We start from the raw sequence: 27,973 nt of genomic DNA on the forward strand, positions 1-27,973 counted from the left end.
TTGTGTATTACTAGATAGGAAATTATTTTTATTTTTAATTAAGTAATTTAATTGTAGTAAGTAGGCACCTAACTATAATAAAATAATATGGGAATAAAGATGATTACATGAAAAAGGAATATAGTCGTAACAGGTAATAAAAAATGAACACGAAATAATAATAATTCAAAAACGAATTTAATGACTGAGAAAAAGTATAAATTCACACGCCTGCGCATACACCCATCAATTATATATGATATAATTCATTTTTTTTTTTTTTTTTTTAAATTCCATGTTAAGTAAAGATCAAAAAAAAACCTAAGTCTATATAATAATTGCTACATTATTTCATTTTTTTAAAAATTTAAAATTCAATAATATTAATAGTAGGAACAAAACTTAAAAGAAAATTTGTAAAATATAAAATAGATTCTAACTATAATAATAATTAATATTAAAACCGAAATAAAAATAACTGGTGTATATACAGTTAAACTAATAAGCTTCTACTATCCTAGTCTATTAAATTTTGCGGGGTTGAATGTTCATCACCGTTGGTATTCTCATTTATTGTTTTAGTTTCCACGTTTTCATGCTGAGACATGGTTTCCTGATTTTTTTCCTGTTTTTTCATCTGATGTTGTACTACTCTCGATAGGTTGTAGACAACATGCTATAATTATAAAAACATATTTTTTGGGATGATTAATATTATTGTGAACTAAAATCAATATAATATTATGTAGGTATTTATTTCGAAATTCGATAAACAAAATTATTCTATATATAACGATGTATATTATTATAGTCTACAAATCAAAACTTGTGAATTGTAATTCTGTTATATTGGGGATTTTTATTAAAGTATATTACAATTAAAAGCTTTTTAAACATTATCAAAGAAAGTTTTACCGTTATAGTCACTTATGGTGTAACTGTAGAAGTTAAATTAATATTTAAATTCTTTCTGAAATGTAGGTATTTAAATTCAAAAAGAGGTATTCTATACAAATCGTACTATTATATAATACAAACATAACAGTATAATACTATATATTTACTATTTACATATATATATTCTAGTATTCTACGCCCATATTGATAATATTAATATGCCAGTAACGCAGTAGATATTTAGTTCAGTCACTATCTGTTATTGCATATTTGTGTAGGGGTCGGTGAAAACTTTAAGTATTCCTATCGCATAAGTGGCAATGTACCTACAGCATGAATAATGCCATAATAGTTAGAATATTATATAACTGAACAAAAATCGATGAACTTACAATTTATACACAACATTTTCTTTTATAGATAGGTACCGTTACATCTTTAACGCAATTTTACTATGCAATGTATCATTTGTGTATGAATTAATATATTTAACACAATAAACATTACAACTTTACTATTACAATTTACAGTTACGTCTTAAAGTTACTGAAATTATAATTCATCATCTAATGAAAAAATCAACCATCTACAAATCAAATAATATCAAAATATATTTTAAATTAATTATAAACAAAATATTATGATGCAGTCAAAATCCGAAATTATTCAATAATGGTTGTAATTTTTACATATTACGATACCTAGTTATCATTATAGTTCATTATAAATTTGAATAAATAAAATAAAGTAAGATATCTTCGAAATCTGATTTATTTTAAAATTGAGTAAGTCTATCGAATAATGATACATAATATATCACAATTTTTCATTAATATAGGTATATAGTAATGCTTGTTTTTACTATTGCTCAGTTCAAATAAATACGTAAAATATGTAATATTTACATATATAATTAAATAATATTTTATTGTTATAGGTATTCATACTTACATTTTTTTGTTCATACACATATCGTAAAAACATTTCAATGTAATATTTGGCCATTTGTTCAGTAATTTCTATCATCTTGATAAGTAAAGATGCACCTTCTCGGAGTCGCAAACAGCCCATTTCCACTAACAATAAGCTATTAGCTACCTCAACCGGCGTTACGCCATCGCCGAGTTTCTTCCAGATCTGACAAAACGTCTTTGGCAACAACTTTGGTTCAAAAACAAACTATGAAATTTGGGTTGAGTAGGAAGAAAAAATAAAAAATAAAATATAGTTTAAACATTAAAATAATATAAAAATATTCCATGTTTATTATTTGTCTGACTTGAAATAAGTATTTAGTTTAACTTCTAAAGAGATAGTGAAATCTTATAAGCGCTAAATTCTTTGACTAATTTTTTGCCTAGACATTTGGTTATATGTCTAATTTTACTATACATAGGTATACCTACAACATTTTCATTGAATTGAAAAAAAATACTTTCAATTACTTACTAAAAATAAATTATACATATTTACCTAATTTACGCCAGAAATTTAAATTTCTTTTATTAAAAACATTGAATGTTCCAAGTAAAGTTGTACTGAATAACTGACTTGTACTTATTATAAATACTGTAAGTAAATTGTAAAAGAGAGAAACAACTTATCTTAACTTAGTATACTTATTACTTATAATATATTAGTCATAGCTCGAAGTCTCTTTGCAATTGTTCAATACTTCAATATAAAAATAGTTTATTTACATGCGGATATTAAAAAGTCATTCACAATAATAATTAAGCAAGACTAAGAAAATGCTTGTTCTGAGATATTAAGCTTTTTATTCTAGTATTTAAAACCATTCACCTATTACTTATAACTTATAAGTTATAAGGCTTTAACTTTAAAATACGATCTATCGTCATATAATTATTTTTCGTTTACCAACGATATTTTTTGTTTAACCAATTTTCAACTTCATCTTTCTTTAAACAGTGTAGGTAGTTAGTAGTTTAGTACATGATATTAAAATGAATTAATTTCATAACAATTGTCAAGTAGGTATAATATATTATACACCCATATATTTACTTCATGAGATGAAAGTTTGAAACTTAATAATGATTAATATTATTAATTAAAATTTAAGAGTAAAAACTAATGAAACATTTTTCAATGTTGTCACGGAGAAATGGTTTGACATTGATATTAATTATTATCAACTACTATTGTCTATTATACTTACTATTTGTGTCAGCAAAATTGATTCTTCATATAAACTATACATCAAGTTCACAAAATATTTTGGTTCGGCGTAAGCATGTTGTTTGATGCGACGAGCAAGCTTCACGGATAATTGACATGCTCTTGGACCCTTTTCACTATTCATGAATTCTAAAAATATTTATATAAAATCAGTATTCGATAAAAATACAAATCAACTTATGAGAGTTAATATCTAAGTATAGTGTTAACTTGTACGTATAAGGAAATCATTATTTGATCAGGTACCTGTAATTTGCAACAAGGTTAGATTAAAGGGTAGGAAAAATAAGGATGAATTTTATGGCCTCCATAAATATTCAGTCCAAGAATTTGATACATTTTAAAAGAAATTTATAGGACGATTTTTTTCAAATTAATAAAAACAACATAATTACATTAGTTATTTTGTTATTTCGCGCTATTTTACTCGTTGTTTTGGTGGTTTTGTTCCAAAAACAAGAAACTAAAAAAATTTACAGTATTATAATAAATAAACTAAAACACATAAACAAAGAAAATAATGTAGATAATTATAATAATTTAAAAATCATGCAAATCTTAAAATTTCATTATAAAATTTTCCTAGATAGATTTGTAGATACAAATTGTAAATTATATTACATAAAATTATTATTGAATACAATACAATTTTAAAGGACATAACTATATTATATTAATATTTGAATAAATACATAGGTTATCAAAAGATATAAAAAAGCTAGGCCTTAGGTATATAAATTATAAGCAATAGGTGTGAATTGTAAATGTTCTTATTGTCCTATAGATATTTTTGGCATAGACTGTTGGCTGAATCGACCCAAAATGAAGTCTTTTTGGGTGAATAATTATACATAGGTACAACGTTTAGACAAATTGTTGATTTTACCAAAAACATCATTTTGGGACCAATAAGTAAGAATAGGCTTATATATATCCGTATAGGTAAATGAATATATATAATATGTAGTTTAATGTTCATTGTTAATTGAAAAATAAAATAATAAAATAAAATCACATACAATATACCTACATACCTAATCAATAATTAAAAATGAACTTTATTTTAAAAATATGTAGGTGCAGTCAATTATTAATATATGTATAAAATTATTACAGTTTAGAACTCTATATCCTTCATGCAAGTAAAAATAATTGACTTGCTCAAACGAACTATTCATTTTTTCATAAAAATTATTACATTCCATAAACGACAAATAACTAATATTTTAAAACCTTTATCTGGCTTTGGGCTATTGTATATATTTACATTCTACATAAATATAAAATAATATTATTATGATAATATCTTTAGGTTAGGACGGTTAGGTATGAATCACTGATGAAAAATATTATCCTAAAGTAGACAATGTATACACTATCGACTAGATATTAATTAATTATATATTATGTTATGTCAGATTCGCGCCTAAGGCCACATATAATCTAAAATCAATTTCCCACCTTGTCTCATGGTTGAATTGATGTCTTTTAAGCATGAAAAGTAAATTCCGTTACAATAATCATTACTGATTTTATATGCTTCAACATTTGCTTGCAATTTATGTATAAACAATACAGTGCAGGAACCTCAATAACTGATTTTAGAGGCTACTAGTTGGAGGCGAAAAAAATACGAATTATCGAAAATTCGACTTATAGAGGTTCAAGTTATCGAGGTTTCACTGAATATGTATATATACGAGTAGATAGGTACCTATACTACCTATAATTAAATTATTATTCATATTTTAAGCCAAATAGGTATACTTAAGTAGTTAAGTGACTAATGGAATGTATATATTGCAGGTGCCCTCTTTTCATAAAATAAACATTTCAAAATTGTATTAAAGGTATACTCTGAAGTTTGAAATGTATGAAATGTTTGAATAACTATAATTTTTAACATACAAGTACCTATTTTAATCGTTACATGTATTTACATACAAAAAGAATATTTTTTTTTAAATTATGTATTAAGCATTTACTTATTTTTTGATCAGAGTCCAATTCCGGCAAATATTGATTGATATAATACTCCGCTGAAGGCAGAAACTCCAAGTCAACCCAATTGGTAATTGGTGTTACTATTCCAATCACGTATTCTATACTTCCATCGTACATCTGAAATTTTTTTTACAAATATTATATAATTTAATAATACGATCATCTTGTTATTATTATTTTTTTTTATTAATAAAATAAAAATTTAACTCTTATTTTGTTACAAATACATGAATATATTATATATTTAATAATATGTTTCATATCATATAAAGAATATATTTTATACTTTTCACTTTCAAACAATAGCCAATGCCCAATAGGTATTGGTATTAAACACCATATTTAGTTACAATTTTACATCAAGGTTAGATTTTATATTAAATCTATAAATTAGAGGTTTGAGTACCCTAATTAGTAAGTATACAATTCATGTTTTATAAATATATCTATATAAACTCTCAGTTTGTATACCTATAGGCTATAGTTTATAAAAATTTTAATGAATCATTTTCTTACGTTATTTTTATAATCTGATAATTATAATGATTTGTAATCACGGATAAGTGGTTGCGTTTTATTTTCTATACAACTTAAATTAACTAAAGTAAGTGTATATAGCTAGCAAATATTGTAAAACATTTACTTTTTATTTAATCGTTATTTTTAACAAAAGCATTTATACCTATTTAAATTTACTTATCAGTTTTAGGTATGCGTTTTACAAACGAATTTAATTGTATTAATTACTCAAAGGCATGCGCGGAGCCATTTTTATTTTGCCATATACATTTTAATTGATTTTTTTTCGATAATATTTATTATTTATGTAGGTACCTAATACAAAAGTGATGTTATAAAACAGTTGGTGAACACGGGTTAAAAGTAAAATACAAAAATCCACGATTCGTGAATCGTGATCACATTTATCTAAATATATAATCACAAAAACATATATAGGTTATTAATGAATTAAATAAAATATTAAATCTATAATAGGTATAATACTTCTTGTGGTGTTTTAGTTAACACGGGCAATGATAATTCGGTTAAGTCCAACGACGAGCACAGCAACCGGTCGATAGCTAACAACTGGTCTTTGACGTACGGAAATTTGACAACGTTATCCACGCCAGTGGTGGCTTTGTTCAGGCTCCACTCGACGACAGCGGAGGACTCCTACAACCAAAACCAAATAAATTATAAAACATAAAATAAAACCATAACAATTTATAGAATTAAAGTATAATATTTCGTTTAATACGACAACCGTTTTTCTTATCATACTAGCTGCGCATAATGACTTTCACGGAAATGCTCGGGATACAAAATCAAAGGATATCAATAACTGAGTATAGTACTTGAGAGTGTCAAAAATATTTTTATTTCAAATTTCTTAAACCCATATGGTCATATGGATGGCATTCAAGTTCCATGGTTCTGCCAAAAAATTCAATATGTGTCATAACACTCATAACTCATACTATCTATTCTGATCTAATTCAAGATTGGTTTAAATTGCCACTACCACGTCTCACTCCTAAATCATTAAAATTTCGTTTTTCACTTGTAGGTATGTTAGCTATAAAATCTGAGGATGCTCTCTGGTATTTCAAAAGAAAATTATACCGTGAATTATAGGTATAATGTAAAATTTCATAGATAAAAATATCATTAATAATGAGAGAAATCTACATAAAAAATGTTAAAAGCTAACAAAAAAAAAGATATTATTTATCAATAATCGGAGTTGAAATAAAAATATCAATATAACAATTATAATTTAATATTCATACGATCTATATATTTGTAATCAAAATGTGGATTTCGAAAAGATCTCCACGAATCCTACCGGTACAGTCAGAAGCACCCCATCATTATCACCCACAAAAATTCACAAAAAGACGATAATAATAACATACAAGTCATACAACTAATATCATATTATATTATAACCATAGCAGTGGTAAACTTACCTTGAGACTAGCAATAAGCCTCGTGAAATATTCGCAACCCAAGCCGATTACGGGTATTTCGGTTTTGACACGATCCAGACACATCAAATCGGAATCCAATGAATCTAAATGCAAGTCGCCGTCGCTCATTTTTGTATTGACGGACATATTGTTAAATTATTGTTGCTGTTTTTCTACTTATAAAATCGATTAAATAAATTATATAAATGTATAAAATAGTATTTGTTATAGCCGGTACGATTATGTTATGCCAAAGCAGTTAGAGCTTGAGTCGAGCCAGTTGGAGAGTATACACGATTTGTATGGACGATTCGTATATATCTGAGGACAACGAGCATCGAAATATATTAGCCGTGCGCCGAAGTTTTGTGGTATTAAATAGATATTCTCGCGGTGCTAGTAAGATTAACTGATGGTAATAAGAAATATACTATAATATAGTATTTTATACCTACTCAAGATAAGATCACCTGCCAAAACAATACATAACGCAATTTTAATTAGTATTATAAATAAACAATTAAAACCCAATAGATATAATTATGGTAATTAATGAATAATTGTATTTATATATTGGGTATTTTAGACGTTAATAATTATAAAATATAATATAATCAATGATATTTAATAGGTAAGTAAATGACCTACAGCTAAGGTATATTTTATCACGTAATAAATATGATAATACAATATTGTAATATGAATAACGTACCTATTTCCGTTGTATATTGTTACAATAATATTAGTATAAATTATAATATTTAATATTTTTTTTAAAAAATCGCAGCGTATGCAAGCAATACTAATATAAATATATTATTGAATTGTTTTGTATTTTGTGTGTGTATTTATATAAATCATAGTCCAGTGGCGTTGTCAGAAGGATATTTTATTGGAAAAATCAGAAAAAATTATTACATTTCGTTACCTCCGTTTAAAATAGGAAAATTCGCACACTTCCTTGCAACCGACAACTTGTAAAACCGCGATCTATTTTTTTCATAGACTTATAAAATACGTAGTTACTTTAATATGGCAGATTGCATAACATAATATAGTTTAAAAAATCAAACTACATCATCATTCATTAGTATTAAAACTAATATCGATGTAAATAAAGACAAATATTCAGGGGCGGCTCGTCAGGGGAGACTTTGAGACTGAGTCTCCCCCTTAAAAAAACCCAGTTACTTGTAAATAATAATTAATTAAAATAATAATGCATACAAATATTTTTATTCGAATTGAAAATATAATATTATATAGTTTATATCGTTTTCTTTGTTTATTATTATAAATTAAAAGCAACCAAGTCTAAAACCTTTAAATAGTTATTTTAATAGAAATGCTATTTTAGTTTTATCGATGACGGTGACGGTCGCCGTTACAGTGAAACTGCCGCCCGACAGTCTCAATCATAACATGTAAAATGGTACGGCCGGTTTGATTGAGGGCCGGAGGGGGCAGGGAGAATAAGCTGCGTATTATAGACTCTATTGAGACTGGGTTCACGACAATAATTGCCGTACCGCGCGCCGTTCTTAGTCGCTGTCATAATTTAATGCATTTTTATGATTTAATAACTATAACACGTTTACTACAGGGTTTTATACTATCTTCTATTTGATATTTGTTATATTTCTAATTATTTTAAAAATGCAAAAAGACAATATAATAGACATATATTAACTAGTGGTTTTAATACTTTAACTTACGAACAAAAAAATCAAATTAAACTTAAAAATATTAACTAAATATGTAATACTATAATTATTAGATTTTCAATAACAGGGTTTTTCTTGTCGTTGTTGTACGTAGTTTATGTTAAATAATTTTAAGTCTCCCCAGAATATTAACTCACGAGCCGCTACTGCAAATATTTTATAAATTTAACGAATCTACGAATCACTACATTATAGATCAAGAACTATTTTTACAGTCTTATATAGATGATAAGGTAGTACTTAAAAAAAATGTATATTGTGAACAAGTTTAAATTAAATTGATAATAAAGTAAGACAATTTTATACAAAACTAATCCATTTCAACACCAGTGAAAACAATTTGTTGCAAGTATTATGACATAAAATTACTAATATGTATGATTAAGTATTTATATTTTGATTCAATCTCTCATGGTTATGTCATAAAACTAATAAATATTTTTTTAAATATTTTTTTTAACAACTTCGAGAATTATAGCGCTATAAAGATTAGTGTTCTACTATAATGTAATAATAATTGTAAGTACAATATTGTATTCAATAATTCAGTACCTACACATTTAATATTGGTATCTATACTATAAAAAAATAGTTTATATAATATATATCCATGGATATGATGCATCATATTATGAATTTTTGATATATTTATTACTTAATATATTATTATGGTATAAAAATAAAATATTCCAAAGACTAAGCATGTTTTTTTCTTACATACTAAGCTATAGGTATGTTAATCACAACCAAATTTTCTGCAAAGTTTCAGAACTTTCCGATTTAATATCTAACCTATTCCTGGTGACCCCAGAAAACGACTTAAATGTACCTGAAGTCGGGACCTATAATGGCTAGTATAAGTCCGACCTACTAAATTAAAATGATTTTACTTCCTCCATTTCGTTTGTATTCAATCTTATTAGTTATTCTCTCTTACTAACGCACTAAAAATAAACTCCTACCCTTAAGTGCCTTCAATGAGTGGTTTCTTATTGTCATTTAAGCAGTAAGCACTGTTGCCTTCATCACATAGGTACGTTTATTGTAAAATAATAATCATAGATTGTGGATTGTGTATTTAAGAATAAATGTTAAAAAAATATATAAATAAATTTATTATTTAAGGCCGTTTCACGCGGACCACTTAACGTGTCACCACAGAAAAGACACAATGGATCCATTGATAAAAATACATTATTTCATATTTGCTTATACGTGTTGTGTATATTATGGTGCCACAGACGCGTTTTTGTGGTCGCCGGTTTAGGTTCTCGTTAAAATCGAGCCACAATTTGTGGCACCCATAGTTAATGATACATATTTGAACAGTACCTACATGAATAAATAAAATAATAACAGTGCCAAGAAATGCAAAGCCAGATAGATTGAATAAAGTAGGTCGTAAATATATTATGTAAGAGTAAGAATCATATTGGGGAATTAATTTTACCTTCTTATATTTAATGAACACGTCTTATAATAATTTAATGTATAGAAAAAAATGTCGAAAAAAGTGTTCAAGTGGGTAACGCTCTACTTACACATAGATAAGTACCTATAATTTACATTGTACAGGTAGATATCGAATAGACCTGGGACATATAGTTGGTCGCTATAATGGATGTGTTAAATTTGAATCAAATGATGGATATCATTGTATACAAAAAACGATTCTGGACAGAGATGATTTGTTAGCTAAGGATATATTTTCCAATGGTCGGTGAAAAAGGTAGTTTATGTTTTAATCATCTGAGTATCTTAAAATTAAATCTAGTACAAAAAATGCCAATTTAAACAATTACAAGTATATGTTTGAAGTTTCTGCTTTTAGTATTTTTAACTGTAACAAAAATCTAAAATTATTTAATAGTAAATCGTTATTTTACGAGTGAATTTTGAATTTCTTAAATTTTTTTTTGATTGGTCAACGCTCAACTTTAGATCAACACAGACTATATTATAGACTTCAGTTCATATAGTTTGTGATATAAATTTGAACAACTTCAAATGCTAATTAAAAAAAAAAATCGTACCAATCTATGTAGGTGTCTTGTGTTTTCAATAACTTAAATTACAACTTATTAGGATTCTTATACTAGATTTTAAAATCTTGGATAAGAATTAGGAATATTAAAAATGTTATGAATTTACAAAAAAAAATACAAAATTTAAAACGATCTTTTAAATGTCTACGGTGTTTGTTTTTAACTGTAGATTCGAATATCCAGTGTGACCATCAATGTGATCCACAGTCCTATACGCATCCAACTCAGCTTGGATGACTGGCAGCCTGCTGACAGCTGCTACACTACCGTCAACCAGTTGTATGGTGGACGAAGATACCATAACGGTTATTCCTTATCGTTCGCGCATTCAATTTATACCAAATCAAACTACAAACATTGAGATTTGAGCCTTGAGGAGCCCAAATGCGCATAACCGTCGCACATTGGCGCCCAAACCGTCGCGTTCCCCATTGTTGTACCCCGTGCGCGTGCGTTTTCCTCGCGAGTCTCTTAATTTAGAAGTTTTCTATAATTCGTTAGTGTGTTCTCTCGTCGTGTGATCATTGATCATGTCGCTCTCAATCTTTTAAATCTTGTGTAGCGGATAATTTGTTTTATTCGTTTTTCGCCACTGTCGGTGGTGAGACATAAGCATCAGCGAAGTCCAATCACACCCCGTATCAGTCGCCTGTAATAATAGTAAGTATCTACCTATCATTGTTTGTTGAGAAAGTCCTCTATCGAAACAATGTATCCCGTAGTCATGCACTGTATTAATATATTATACACAATAGATATAATATTATTATTAAGTATGTAGTAAGCACCCTAGAATTAAAAGCTGTGTGTTATCGATGGAGTGATGCTTATCGTTCATTATTTATTATTATAAGTGTGAACATTGATTTTAATGATTCTCTCACACGGTTATGACTGCCAGACTGGTTCAGAATTTATATGGAAATTTACAAAATAACTCAATTTACCAAATGATCTCTCCTTGTCATTGTATGTGATTTTTCAGCAGACAACTGAAATTATAATTAATCCCATAACGAGACTTAAAGCACTATAAAAGTATGAAAATTACACTATAACATGCCTTTAAACAATAATTATGTGTAAAAAGTTCATTCAAGTTACAAATAAAAACATAGTTTCTACTTGCATCTGTAAATATTATGAAACTATTTTAATGGTATGCATTAAGTGTCACTCAATGAATTGTTGTATGTTAGCAACAACAAGGTGTGTAAATTGCAATATATATATTTTTACGTTTTAGTTAATAGAATTAATCTATTACAACATTTTCCGCTTACAAACAAACTCAAAGTATATTGTCTACGTTCATAATTTAATTTTGTATTAATTAATAAATAGAAAATAGTTATATAAATAGTATGCAAAATGCAAAAAAACTAATACAGTTATTTATTTCTTTATATGCTCTAATAATTTGGGATTTAATTATTTTTAATGTTCAATATAATTTTAGCTTGTTTTGCTAACTTTTAATGTACTACAAACAAAATATACACAAGTCTCAAGCCCTAGTTATAATGACTAAGTAGGTTAGGTTAGTTTTAAGACCTGTTAGATATGGACCACATTATGTGTCCCCATGTCAAGTTGTATATTTTAATAAACATAAAATTCAATTTGGCATATCTGAACATAAAAATTATTTGATGGTAAATTTCAAATCTGAAGGAACTCCTGATTTTAATTAAGTACCACAATCCATGGTTGCACCTTTTGCTTCATACTTAATAATGATAGAATTTGAAACAGGGTAAATCTGTTTTAAAATTTCTATCAATATTAATTGTAGATTTATATTAAATTATCTTATTTATACATTTATTTTATATATATTTAAATATATAATATATACAGTAGAACCTCTCTCATCTGCACTCGGCTGATCATTTAGATTTTCCAATTTGTAAAAGATATTAAATAAAATTAATTGCCTGTTTACTATTTATATTTAAGTACTTACATTCAAATTGTTAGTACATATCACATAAATAATTAATATCTTTTAATATTATTATAATCTGGCCATTATCCCATTCCCATAAATGGTGGATTAGAGGCATTCTACTTTTTATATATAAGTAACAAACTTGTATCCATTATTAAGAGTATGTTTTACAGTTATTATTAAAATGTTTAAAAAGTAAACATTGATAACTTTTTTAGTTTAATTACATTTATTTTGTTTGATCAAAAACTTACTGGTTTTTAACTTTTTATTTTTTTTTTCAAGCAATGGAGAGCCGAAAATCAATAAAAACCTACTATGGTTTTTTATTAGTAAAAAAAAGTAGTGGCACAATTTGTGGACGTTTTCCATTAACAAAAAAGGAATGCATTTTAGGTCGTGATAATAAGTGTGATATAAGGATTCTTTTAGAAAAAGTGTCAGCTCAACAATGTAGTATATTATGTATTGATAATAAAGTAAAGTTGACTTTTTTTATGATATTATGAAGAATTATTAATTTAAGTTTTCAAATTACTAGGCATATGTTCGTGACACCAGTATTGCTGGTTCAACCAAAGTAAATGGGAAGAAAGTTGGCAGGAGTAATTTTTTATTGCATGATTCAGATGAAATTGAAATTTGTGAGAGAAAATTTGTATGGGAATATCCTAAGAAGCCACATGGGTAAGTTAATATTAAGTATTTTTTATATGATATGATTTAAAAATGTATTTATTCTTAAAGTTTTCTTTTATTTTAGAGAATTAAATAATTTATCTTGCAAAAAGTCTGGGATAAGAAATGATCATTTATCACCAAGAGTACCAGAACGTTTTTCAAACCAAATCATCACACCATTGGTACTTAAAATAAAATTACTCATATCAGATTACACATTAAAATAAATGATAATTTAATGTACCAATCTTGGCGTCTAATCATGTTTAAAGAATATGGGTTTGCTATTGATTGATTAAATGTTAAGAGATTATTTATGCAACCAGGAATTAAAATATCTAATTTATTGAATCTTTAAATAGTTTGTATTTTGATTAACTTGATTTTTTTTTCTTTTAATTTAATACCCAAATAAAAAATAATAATTGAGTGTGTATTTTAATTAAAACTATGATTTTATTTATACTAATTTATTCACTTAAATTATATATTAGGACAACAACAAATTTGCAACTTCATCTAAGAGCAGCATGAAAACTCCCTCAAAAACAATAATAAGCTTAAATAAAACACCAATGTAAGTATTATTTAAATTAATTTTGGTATAAGCTACTAAAACTGAATAATGTACTTATTTATAATTTACAGAGTTGTCGCCACAGAAAATATGTCTAAATCTTCATTCGATAAAGTGCAGAATAATTTTCAGAACCAAAATTCAAGTATGTACAGTTTATATTATATAATAATAATTTTATAGATACTATCACACAGTTTAAATGTTTGGTAGGCAACTGGCAGCTCGCTAGCTTTTTTTAATCTGGACCGTCCTACATTTCTAAAATCTAAATTACATCATACAACTTTAAAGTTTATCGTCTATACTCTATATTTTATAATCTATACATATAAATAGTCTATCCATGGTTTTCAACCTGGGGGTCGTAAATGATAGGTTTAGGGGTCGCCAAAAATAATACACGAAATAATTTTTGCATATTACCTAGAAATAAAATAATACCATGTAAATATTTTATGAGTAATTAAATCAAATTTTAATGAATAAAACAAAAAAATTTTTGAAGGGGTCGCATAACAATAAAATAAAAAATGGGGGGTCGCGATCCGAAAAAGGTTGAAAACCACTGGTCCATCTTATCGATATAATAATTGTTATCTGGTATTGAACATTGTTAAATGTCTAAATATCATAATACAGTATATACAGAGGTGGCCAAACGATGGCTCGCCACCTAGACTTTTGCGGCTCCCATCTTATCGTAACATTTTTACAAAAAAAAAATTATAATATGAATTTTTGTATTATATAATAATATTACCTTTTTTTTTTACATTTTGGCTCTTCCATATTTATTAATACAATTGTGGCTCGTAAGTCTCTTCTCGCTGGCCACCCCTGGTATGTACATAGTACACATGTATTTATATATTTAACCATAGCTGTTTATACATTTGTATTAGAGATAAACTGCATAAGATAGTATCATTTAAATAAAAACCGATCTAACTTAAAATCATTGAAACATGATATCAATATCTCGTGAATACAATTATAGTAGTCTTTGTATTATGATATATTAAATGTTTCCAGTTATTATTGGCTTAAATTTTCGAATTGGTTTAAAAAGTCTGATAAATTGACAAAATACTTTTTTAAGAAGTTGCTTAATGTTTTGCAATAACATTTTACAAACTATATTACAATTGTCCCTGCATTTATTCATACAATATTATTAATATTATGTATATAAACATTTTAATTTAATATTTTTCAGCTACAACTGCTCAACCTGGATCTAAACCTATGAAATTACATTCAATGACTCCTGTCCGAAATATACCGGTAATTACACTTTAAAATGTTTAATATTTATAGCAAAATATTTCTATTTTTATAATCATAAATGTTTTCAATGCTTTTGAAATTATACTTCAAATAACTAAGAAAACTAATCAAACAATTTTTGAGGATATAACCAAACTAAAAATATGGTCATTAATAGTTCACTAGTAAAGCAAATGTTAATTAATTAATCAATTATTAATTTATTAATTATCATGGTATTTGTAAACCTATTTTAAATTTCCAAATATTTGTATTATATATGAATTATGTATAAAATGATTTTATCTTTATATATGGCAAAAATTAAAATAATAATATAATTTATAGTCTGTGGGTGTTTGACAATGCTTAAGTTTAACACGTTCAATGCGGACATCAAATACCCTCTGACTCTGGATACTACGTCGGAGGGTATCCAACGAGTGTTGTATACATATTTATAGTTTTCTATTCTAAAATACTGGCTAATAGTGTACAACTAAATACTTTGGTTACTCAGTATATATTTTTAAATATGGAGGTAAAATTGGTTTTTAGTTTAGCTTTTTGTATGATTGTGGGAAGGTTTTATCTATACAATTTTTGGCTCAGCGTGTAGCCTAGTACCCTAAAATAATGTCGACATTGAACGTGTTACAAATCAATATGTAATGATTTAAAATATAAATCATTACATATTGAATTATTCTATTATTTTTCTATTTATATAAATAGGAGAGTAACAGAATTAATTGACTGTCAAATATTTTTCTTTAACAGTGTCACTAATTGATTAAACCAATAATTTCATTTGTGTTCATAATAATAACATTTGAGAGCACTATAATTTTACTAATGTTTGTTTTATTTTTTTTTTTAAATAAAAATATGTGTTGCCATTCAATATAATTTAAGATTCTGCTTAAAATTAAAATTAATAAATTAATAATTGTTTTTAAAGCAACAATACTAAAGATCTACGAAGCTTAGAAATAAATTATTATAGTCATCTTATAATTATCACTTCATCGTCATATCTCTAAAAATTTTCTCTCGTCACAAATAAATAATAAACTTAATATGCAAGTTTGAACAAAACTTATTGATCTCTTGGTTAAATAATATGAATATGTTAGCATTTTAATGCATAAAAATACAGTATTATTGTGTTAACTAATATCCTAATTGCATTTATAATTTTATTTTAGCTTCTCAGAGATTCTAAATCTACTCCAAGAAAATCATGGATTGTTACTAATACTTCAGACAATTTATCTTCAATTGGAGCTCATAACAGATTATCTACTCAAAGATTAAAGAGAGATTCTACACCTGAGTTAAATTCTAGTTATCATTATGAAGATGAAGATGTAGAATTTGATTCCCCAGATCCACCAACCCCTGTGTTGGATAGTGAACAATCTGTTGATATAAATATTCATGATATTGTTGATAACGATTTACCCATTGATAACCAATTAGAATTGAATGATCAAGATAATGATAACTTACAATCTAATACAGATAACATAAATAAGTTAACAGTTTCTGAACTTGAACCAAGCACATCTAGAAGAGATACATACTCTATTGATAATAGATCTATAGTGATTGAAGAAAATACTACACCTGCACCAAGGCGTTCTATTTTAAAGTGTTCAAAAACCACTAAACCTAATCGATCACGATCAAGCTGTCGAATGGTTCAGTTTGCTCGTTTACCAAAAACTGATAGTAAAATTAAAAGTACAAAGTCTCGTTTAAATTCAGGATTTAATTTTATTGTTACAGACGATGAAAATAATTTGATTGATTCTAATCAAAGTACTAAAAATTCTTTACAGTTTGATGTTGAAGAATATGATGATGATTTAGATGGTGTGCAGCCGCTAGATATTAGTGTTTCATCTCTAATTAATTCACCAATTTTAGAAAATAGTATTAAGTCATCAAAACGTGGATCAAGAGGTAATAAAGTAATGAGTCTTGTTAATTCTATTGAGAAGCGTACCAATGAATCTCCTAAGCATAGTATTCGAGCATCTGATTTGTTAAGCATGAATGGATCAAAACATACAGAGACATTGTCTAATAATAACTCACCAAATAATGCAAATTTATTACAAGAATCAGTTTCTTCATCAAGGCGAATTAATTTAGAAGATATTTTTGAAGCCGAAGATTCACTAAAAACTACTTGTAATATTGAAAATGAAACTAAGAAAAGTCCAGTAAAAAATGTTGAAATAGTGTCAAGTCCTAAAAAAAATTTGTTAAATATTACTGACACAGAAACAATACCAGTTGATGCTGCTACTGAAGACGAATCTGTAAATGATATAAATGATCTTGAAGGTGAATACGCTTTTGCTCCACCATTAAATCTTCCTTCAATGAATTCTAGTTCGATTACAGTAAATGATAGTAATTTAACCTTTGTTGGTACTGAAAAGAATTCTAATTCTACTAAAATAATTAATCAGCTTGATACAAATTCAAAACTTGACAACAGTACAGAAGACTGTACAACATCTATAAATGAATTTCTAATGAAATCTGATAATATTGAAAGTCTTGTATCGCCAAATAATGATACTATAGATGAAACTCAACATGACAACTCCAATCATTCAAAAAATTCTATGGATGAAAAAATGTGTACCATTGATATTGAAACACCAAATAATATTACTGAATCTTCTAAAATAGTTAACCCGAAAGAAAAAGAACATAGTCTTAAACAAAAAGATGATTCTGAATTTGTTGATGATAAGTGTAATAATGAAGTCTCAACATCAAAAAATGATGTTCAATTTGCTGAAAAGGTTAAACCTTTAAAGGACGAACTTAATCCAAAACAAAATGATACTGTAAAACTTATCAATAAATCTTCTGATTTGAATTTTGATCAAATAGATAAACAAAGTTATGTTTCAAAAGCTGTTGAACAAACTCTTAATGGTGAAACTCCATCTATAGTAGTTCAAAGTATGTCTGAAATGTTTAATGCGAGTATTGATGAACACGAAACAACACATTCACAACATAAAGAAAGTCTTGTAGAAACTTATATACTTGTGGGAAAAGATAATCTACAAAATTCATTAGAAATAAATGAAGTAAATATTGACAAATGTAATAAGAAATTGAGTGATAAAAGTGTTTCATCAAATGATCCTTTAAACAATAGCATTATAAATGCTATTGAGGTGCAGCTTGATAAAATACACACTGAAATTAATAGAAACTCTAATTGTAATGAAAATAAAACTATTGTAGATTCGGCATTAACTTTAAATAAACAGAAAACATTAACATCAAATTTGGTTCTTGAAGAAACAGATACTGAAAATCCTACTTTGAAAATAAATGATCATCTATCAAATAATTCATCAAATACATTAACAGTTAATGAATCCACAGAAATTATATCTAATTCAGTATCCATACTAAAATCTCCAGCAAAGGATAATGTTGGTAACTGTTGTTTAACCAATGTTAACAATTCTAATGTTTCTGAATCCTCCACCAAAACTGCAGTTGATGAACCTAATTGTGTGCAGAATATAAATGCAAGTAACGAAGAATCAAATAGCTTAACAAAAACTATACCCTCAGACAATCTTTCTAAAAAGAATATTTCTTTAAAATCAACTAAAAAAATTACCATCAATTTAGATCAATTAAAAACTGCTCTTGGTGCAAATAATTCTAAAGAATCAAGAAAATCTTTCCGATCACCAATAAAAGAGTCTATTACACCTGAACTTCGTAAAATTAATTCGACTAAAAAGACTATTGCAGAACTTATTGATTTATCATCATCTAGTGATGAAAATGAAAATGACCAAGACAAAAATTTAGATCATTCATTAGTTACATCTATTGGTAGACCTAGGTATGAATCTACCCCTTGGAATTGGTCTAAAAGTTCTAAAACCCCTTTTAATTCTACTACAAGTGTACAACCTAATGAGACCACAAAAGATAATTTTGCTGAAAACGAAAATAGATGTAGGGATTCTACTCCTACTAATCTATCGGATGATGAAAATCAGCTTCAAGGATGGTCACAAATGATGAAAGACTTCAATGAATCTGTTAAAAAAGCTTCTGTTAATTTTAACGTAAATATTAATATAACAGGTAAACATAAAAAAAAATTATTTGTTATAAATTCTAAAGACTCAAATATTAAGAACGATATATCAGAAATTAAAAAAAAAAATAGTTCACAGGATTCAATCTCATCAATTATGTCTCATAATATTTCAAATGAGTCTGTTCAGGTTATAAAACCTATAAGAAATGAATCTGCTCAACTTAGAAGATCTGTGTTGAGCGATAAAAGAAGATCTAATAGATCTACTAAAATCCAAACTAGCCTCATTGACAATTATGATTCAGCAGAAAATAGCAATACTAATGAAAAAATATTGCCTAGAAAAAATAATTCTATTGTTAATAAGATTGACAGTGGAACTGTTCAAGCTAACTCTAACTGTTCAACAAAAAGTACATCTATAATTTCTACATCAAAAAGTGATAATTATGCTACTACTTCAAGCTCATCAAAAGAAAATTCATATGCATGTAGCCAAACTAAAAAAATAACAACAAATCAGAATAGTAGTTTTAACTCATCATCACCTTCAACGAGTGTGAACAAAATTGAGTCAAATAGTTTAATGAAAAAATATGGTAAAGTACCAACATTGGCTACCAAACTGTCACTATCAACTTGCAATAATGAAACATCTTCTTCTTCAAGTTCTCCAAATGAAACACAAACATTTGAAAGAGAATTGCGTAGGAGAAAACTTAATAATTGTACTTCTAATAATGCATTATCTGAATCAAATAAATTGAATTTAGATAAAAAAAATAAAATGTCACGTGTAGTTAGATCAAAATCTACCAAAAATTCTAAAACTGTTAAAACAAAGAAATCCACAAATTTAAAAACTAATAAGAATTCCCGGTCAAAACGTCTCTTACCTTCTAAACCAATTAAAACTAGTTCAAAAGATTCTTCTGAGTATGAATCGTCAAATGAAACTGAAGAGAGCACCCAGAAAGTACAATCAGTTGATTCATCTAAATCAATCAAAGAAAAAACCAAGAAGAAAGATGTTCAAATTGATAATAATTTACTCTCATTACCTACTAGACGTAGTCAAAGAGGAAAAATTAAAATGTCAGATGTTTCAATACAACCAAGAACACTAAGTCGCAAACGTGCAGCTATTATGTCGCCCTTAACTCAAAATAGTAAAGACAAAAAAAAGGTTATTTTATCCAAAGCATTAGCAAGTCCAGTTTCTCAGACTCCAAACTCTCCAAAGAATCCAAGTTATGCTCTACGTAGGCAAAATTCAACAGTTAATCAAATTCCTGATAAATCTCTACCTGAAACTACAAAGAAATCTTCAAGTTTAAGAATTTTAAGAACTAATAAAAATGCTCAACTTAACCATCTCTTACCATCAAAACCTATTAAAACAAGTACAAAAGATTCTTTGGAGTGTGAAATCTTCACTAAAACTGAAGAAAATGATCAAAATCCCCAATTAATTAATTCTTCATCTAAGTCTACCAAAGAAAAAACTAAAAAGAAAGATATTACTGTTGATAACAATTTATCTTCATTGTCAACTAAACGTAATCTAAGGGATAAAAATAAGACTTCAGATGTTTCATTGCAGCCACCAAAAACACAAAGCCGCAAACGTGCAGCTGATACATCACCTTTGCCTCAGCCCAATGCTAAAGGCAAAAAATGTGATATTTTATCCAAAGCTGCAAGCACAGTTTCACGTACTTCAAACTCTCCAAATATACGTACTCGAAATATGTCCAAAACATCTATTAAACAAACTTCTGATAATTCTTTTCCTGAAACTATAATAGTTAGTAAAAAAGAAAAGAAAATATCAAATGAAAAAGTAAAACCAAAATCCAATGAAAACACTCGAGCTAAAAAACGTCAACTAAATTCTGATAATTGTTCATTTGACTCTGCTCCATCTACTCGTAAAAAGATTAGACAAGTAACTTTCAGAGGAGGAGAAAGTGAAAATAAAAAATCTGATTCATCTACTCGCTCAACTTCTAAACTTAAAATTCAGAATACAGATACTTCTACTGAGCCTATTGCATCTCTCAACATTAAGAACAACAAGTAAGTTACAAAATAATATATTATTATTTATTTTATAACTTGAATAAAAAAGAAAATGTTATATAATTACCTATAATCTATATGTATTAAAATCTTATTTTTAAAGCAATATTAATAATGACAAAAAATTTCAAGTCTATACTCCTCTTTAAGAGTAATTTTAGATGTTTCTATAACCAACAAATATAGTTTACTTTGCTATCCCTGAGCCTCCACTTATGTTTTTCTCAGTAAGACCCAATATTTTTTTTTTTTTTGTTTTGATATTAATTTAAATTGAAAAAATTAATCTTAGCAAAATGTATGTAGGTGGTTGATAAAATAATAAAAAAGTGGTGCTCCAAATAACTAAACCCTTGTCATGGTATTTTACCATACACATTGTTATCGCTTGAGAGTTGAGGTTACTTTTATTGAAGTAAACAATTAATATGTTTTTGAATTACAAAAAAACATCTGAAATTTATTAAAAGTAAGCAAGTAGGAAAAGGTTGTATTCAATTTCATATTTTTTCAATGTTTTAAAATGGCTTTAAGTAAAACTTATGAGCCCTATATTACATTTTCAAGTATTTTTTCTAAGAAACGTAAAATTTCCAACTAAACATATTAACACGCTGACTGTGTCATGAGGATCACTGAACAACGCGTTTGACGCCATTTGGTGTCCAATATATTTTTAAAGTAAATAGTTTATTATTTTCTACGCGTTACTGAATGTTGTTTTATTATTATTTAGCGTTGTTGAACGCGTGTTTTAAAATATGTATTTATACGCGGTTTGAACGTTTGACCAAATTAGAGAAAATCCTTATAATAATTTTAGAAAAGTGGGATACACACTGTTTGAAAACTGCTAAAAGACATACGCAGTCTACATGTTAACTACCATAAACCACCCTTAATGTAAGAGATTATAACAGTAGTTCTCAACCGGGGTAACATAAAAAATCAACGAGAAAAGGAAAACAAATTTAAAAATAAATACATTTTTGTGAGAAAAATCATTATTATATTTATATTAATATCAACGTTTTGGGCATTTTTTATTTTATTTTTTTTTTTTAATAGAATAATTTTAAAAATAAAGCTAAGATTGTTTATTATTTTGATGTTAGTGTGACACAGTGTTTGGATTCTAGTGGTTAAAGGTGACATGAATCAAAATAGGTTGAGAACTACTGGATTAAAAAAATATATAATATATTTAAAAATTTCTTTTTCTTTTTTCAGAAATGCTAAAAAGTCAATTTCACCTGTACAAAGAAAAACAAGGTAAAATGTGCATATATATTTTCACTATTTTTTTCAATATTAATATTTATGGACTTATGGGAAACCGAGAAACCTTGTATTACAGTTTATTGTAAACTAAGTGACTATTTTTAATAGAAGACCCTCTTTAATCTCCTTATCACTGTATTATTATTCTTATAGATATGTTCTTAAAAAAAAAAGAACCCATAAATGAAAAAAAACATTACTCTTATATTTTACTGTTTTGTATTTAATTATTATTGAAACCATAATTAACAGCCAAATCTTTTAAAAGCCGATTTTTTTTATAACAAACATATAGTAACAATGAATGTTGACAATAAGCATGAAACATACCCTTTATTTATGTAATATTCAGTATAATATTAATATTATAAATCCCTACAAATATAATTAGTAAATAATAGAAGTAGGTATAATACTTAAAAGTTCAATAAAATAAGTTCAAAATGTATAATGACCAGGTAAATATAAAATTATTAATAATAGGGAATAGGTTATCCACCGATTAATAATAATGAAATAATATTTTAGATATTGTTAGAGATGTTATTTACAAAAATGTAGATTTTAGAGTAAATTAAAGTACCTAAGGTTAAAAAACATCAAACTGATATCTTTTTAAGATTTATTGTTCCCCAATACATATTTAATTTCATCCAAACAAATTTCTGTTTTTTTTCAGTATTCGTATTATTTGACTTAAATTTAATTTCTCTAGTTATTTTCTCAGCATGTTTATGTTTAACAGTTTTTAAAATATTCTTGGTAATGGCTATCAAATGTTAATTTATAAGTATGCATAGCAGTGGTTCTTTAACAAATTTTGTTTGACTCACACTTAAACTGTTCATTCTAAATCTAAGATTCGACACTTTTAGAGTAAATAAAATATATTTAATATTTATTTTGTTAACTGGGTTGTCATAAAGCTATATGGAATAGCAGTCCATAAGTACTGATGTCTAATGTTTTTATATACATTAATTATATATTATTATATTAGAATTTAAAGTATTAGATTAAACATTATAAGTTGTAACAATACTTTTATAAATTTGTTTTTTTTTTTTTTCAGAAATACTGAAAAGTCAATTTCGCCTATTCAAAGAAAAACAAGGTAAAAAAAAAAACAAATATGTAATGTATAATTTTAATTCTTTTAAATTAATGTTATAATGCTGTGGTTTCTTTATTGTCAAGTATAATTTTTTTTTTAGAAAAATTTTAAATATTAAAAACTATATTTTATTTCTATTCAATATATCAATGAAACATCTAAATACCACATTCTTGATTGTCAAAATTTTAGTGTCCATTTTCGATTTCACTGTGCTGGAGAACAATTAAGTATTATAATATATCTCAATAGATGCATTTTTATGTTTGCTGAGTGCTGACAAAACACGTCCCCATTTATGGAGTTCCTTGATTATTTTATAATGTAAAATATACATTACAATAAAAAATTCTAATTTGACTGTCACAATAAAATAATCAAAATTAGCCTTAAAAGGACCATTATTTAGAGTGTCCTGTATTTAGAGGTTTTTCTATAGATAAGTAGTAAAATGTCCTCGTTTTCATAAAATTGTCTGTTATTTGGAGACATCCTCTATTTAGAGGTATCAGTTAAGGGGGTTCATTAAATTAAAACGATTGATTTTGGTTCATTACTTAAGAGAATGTTGTTACTGTATGTGTTCTCTGTTTTAAATACATTTTATATTATATTTATAATATATTTATACATATTCTTTTAGTAATAGTTTTTTGTTCACCAGTTACAATACCGTGCTGTTAGTTTTGATACTAGAGTGAATTGACCTGTGATAAAATTTAAAGGTAAAATTATTATCTAGAACCCTGTGTAGGCTTTTATTGGTATTATTTTTCAGTAAGTTTACTTAATAATACTTATAATATTTATTACTTTTGGTTTACTTAAAATTAATATCATTAAAAGACTACGTAGGAATATCAAAATCAGCAGCACACTGTTTGAACCAACATTTAATGTATCATACATGTGACATAAACAACACGTGCGGATGATGTGGCATTCTCTTAATAACTAATTGTTACATATAATATGGAATTTTTTTACTAAAATTATGGAAATATTAAATTAATTCATTACCAGTTTTTAATAAAATAATTGGAGTCTATTAAGTATTAAAATATATTATCTTTTAAAACAATTTTGTATATTTTTATTAAAGTCAACCTAGCCAAACCCATTCATATCAAATTTATTTTTAAATAAGCACAAAAAGTGAATATCTCAACTTGTTAATAAAACATATACATATTAGATAACTTAAAATTTTAAATTACATGAAACCTAAAAAAAACTTGAATGTTAAGATAATAAAATTATGACATTTTGTAATGTATATTCATTATTATTTTAGAAAAGCAAAACAAGTCGCTCAAAAAGATAAAGAGACAATTATTTCTCCTCGAGTTTTAAGAGTCAGAGAGAAGAAAAAGTAAAAAAAAAAAAAATATATTCATGAATAACTTTATTTATTTGTATCTTTTATATATATATTTTTTTTTTGTATTGTTTAAGTTAATTTTAATTGTGTTACTAAATTGACGTTTTTCTTAAGTAAAGTTTTTTTTTTTTTTTTTAATATATTCACTGTATAGATTAGAAATTAATATGATTGTTCTTTTTTTTTTATTATCATTATTATTATTATTATTATTAATATAATTAAGTGCTAAGCTATACAAGCATCTATAATTTTCTGCAATTTAATGTAGATAAACTATTGTGTCAATCATTGGCTTGGTTAATTGTATTTCATTAAATTGTGTATTATTCCGTTGATTCATAAAACAGTTGATTATGTAATTAATTATATACTAAATGTCAACAGTATGTTTAAATTTTTTTTACTAGGCAATTTGGAATTTTTTTTTTCAAAAAAAATTTAGTTAGTACTTAAAACTAAATACTGGTTATGTTTATGAATAGAATTTTTTGATAAACCAATAATTTAAATGTATTTATCATTTATGTTAATAAAAATAGGAACCAATGGAACTGAAATTTTGAATTTCGATAGAATTACCTAAGTAACTTCCAGTTATACCTATAAAATTTTGTTCTAATTGAGTTTTTAACTCAAAAAATGTTTTTAACATTTTCAAATCATAAATGAACTGTGGTTAAATTAAATTAAATATGTAATTTTTTAAATTACAAATTTAAGAAATGAGATAAGTTTCAAATACAGGTGTACTTGTGGCTGACTGCAAGTACTTGAGAATAAACATAATTCTAGTATGGACCTATTCTCTATTAGATCAATGTAAGATTGTATATTATATAGAAAATGTATGTGATGGAGCTTATTGATTTAAAGACCACAGAACCAGTTTTGCACCAAACTTACATACATATTACTCGAATCTCAATGAGTATTTATAACTTTTTAACCCATTTATTTAACCTTATATAAGTTACTATATGTCAACTCGCACAGAATTTCGTTTTGTCTCCCAAATCTTATTTTTTTTTTCATATATATATACATCACAAATAAATATATTAGCATTAAGTACGAAAAAAAGAGGCTTTTGTATAATCTTTACTTGATAGTTTGTAAACATGAATAATATACATTTACGTAAGTGTATAGCTTACATAAAAATCTGCTCAAAAACTATCCTACAGATTTTAATGAACATTTATGCATTGTTTATTCGTGTATAATGTATTCTACAAATCTAAAGTTATTACCAGTAAAATTTATATCTATTAGTAGTGAATAGACTGAAATTAATTTTACTTTATATGAATGTATTATTTATTATAAATTCATTACATTCATTAAATATTATCATTAGGTACCTACTTAATTTATTTATATGTTGACTGTAGGTAATGAATATTAAATTCCATACCATATTTGAATTAAATTAATTTATGGTGTTGATTATTTAAAGTAATATAAAAATAGTAACTTAAAGTGGTGCTTACTTAGATATAAGATCCTAACAGTGTGTGAATAAACATTATATTAATATATAAAAAGTATATAAAATCCATACGCATATGCCTTTTTGTTTTAAAAACTGAAATCTAGTAACAGTTATAACATTGATGTTAATTGAATAAATTAAAAACAGATTTCATAGAATTTTCTCGTTTTGTTGTAATTTAAAACAAATGAAACTATGACAGTAGATAGGTACTAGAAATTATTACAAATTACATTTTAGATATTCAATACTTTAAATATTATTTTCAAGGTAAACTCTTTATGAGCTGTTTATTATGGACATTTGACATTTTCGATTTTAATTAATTTTTTTTTTTCTAAATATCGATAAATAATTTTAATATAAAGTTCTTTGTATAAATTTTTAATATAGCTATTTAAATTAAGTTCAAATTTTGTATTTAAGAATTATATACCTAATGTTCAATTTCTATAGTCATTGTGATTAAAAATTTAATATAAATTTGTTGAATAGTATGAAGTTTTTAATGGAACCAATAACTATTTAAAAACATTTTTTGCAGGTGTTTTTTACATTCTGAGTAAAGCTATAGATGTATTGATTTTATTGAGGTGTTTTTCTTTTATCATTTGGATGAGTACACAATAAGTAATCGATTAGTAGTTTGGATATTAAAGTGGATTGAATTTGTACTTAAGAGAAGTTAAATTTAAAAATTCTTTTTACCAGTTATATCTAGTGATCAGGATTAAAGAAAAATTGAGAATTTTTAAGTAAATTCAATATAAATTAAATTAAATTGATTTTGTTTTTTAGATTAAACTCGAAAATTAATAGATATATTATATTTTCATCAAATATTCATAAAATTGCTTTTTTTTTTTGATAAAATAATAAAAATTACTTCAACTTTTTTGAGCTATTTATAGACAAGAATTTTTCTTTTTTTTTTATAAATGTCGATCATGTCGAAATTGTGTTGGATAGATATACTTAAAATTTTATTACAAAACTCTTCATAAGCTATTGATTTCTTAGTTAAAAAATATCAACAATCTAGTCACAATATTTTTTTATAGGCAAGCGTTAAAAGTTATATTTTTGACAAAATTCAGATCCTGAGAATTAGTAAATTATTTTGTAGTTGGAAATTCATAAAAACTTTTGTTTTTTAACCAAGGTTTAAATCTTATAATAATGACCTCTCGCAGTACATAAACATACCATTAATTGG

The 27,973-nt window shown here is 26.0% G+C and overlaps 2 protein-coding genes across 3 annotated transcripts; one reads left to right on the plus strand and one right to left on the minus strand.

The window, feature by feature from the left end:
* Window positions 1-271: 271 nt before the first annotated feature.
* LOC114118942 (uncharacterized) lies at window positions 272-7,476 on the minus strand. 2 transcript variants are annotated; one of them, XM_027980376.2, is made up of 6 exons: window positions 7,056-7,476; window positions 6,088-6,258; window positions 5,064-5,199; window positions 3,059-3,207; window positions 1,828-2,037; window positions 272-655 (listed from the first exon to the last, which is right to left on the minus strand). In XM_027980376.2, the coding sequence occupies exons 1-6, from the start codon at window positions 7,200-7,202 to the stop codon at window positions 497-499; spliced, it is 972 nt and encodes a 323-aa protein (XP_027836177.2). In that variant the 5' UTR covers window positions 7,203-7,476; the 3' UTR covers window positions 272-496. The 2 variants fall into 2 exon arrangements, with proteins under 2 accessions (XP_027836177.2, XP_027836176.2); XM_027980375.2 differs by having other exon boundaries at window positions 273-655; window positions 1,828-2,055.
* A 3,678-nt stretch (window positions 7,477-11,154) lies between these two features.
* Window positions 11,155-26,568, plus strand: LOC114133112 (putative uncharacterized protein DDB_G0282133). Its single transcript, XM_050205053.1, has 11 exons — window positions 11,155-11,484; window positions 13,061-13,254; window positions 13,317-13,462; window positions 13,539-13,638; window positions 13,951-14,033; window positions 14,105-14,178; window positions 15,253-15,320; window positions 16,511-21,483; window positions 22,717-22,758; window positions 23,840-23,881; window positions 25,176-26,568. The coding sequence occupies exons 2-11, from the start codon at window positions 13,063-13,065 to the stop codon at window positions 25,255-25,257; spliced, it is 5,802 nt and encodes a 1,933-aa protein (XP_050061010.1). The 5' UTR covers window positions 11,155-11,484; window positions 13,061-13,062; the 3' UTR covers window positions 25,258-26,568.
* Window positions 26,569-27,973: the final 1,405 nt, after the last annotated feature.

Source organism: Aphis gossypii, chromosome 3 (genome assembly GCF_020184175.1).
Source record: "Aphis gossypii isolate Hap1 chromosome 3, ASM2018417v2, whole genome shotgun sequence".
NCBI lineage: Eukaryota > Metazoa > Arthropoda > Insecta > Hemiptera > Aphididae > Aphis > Aphis gossypii.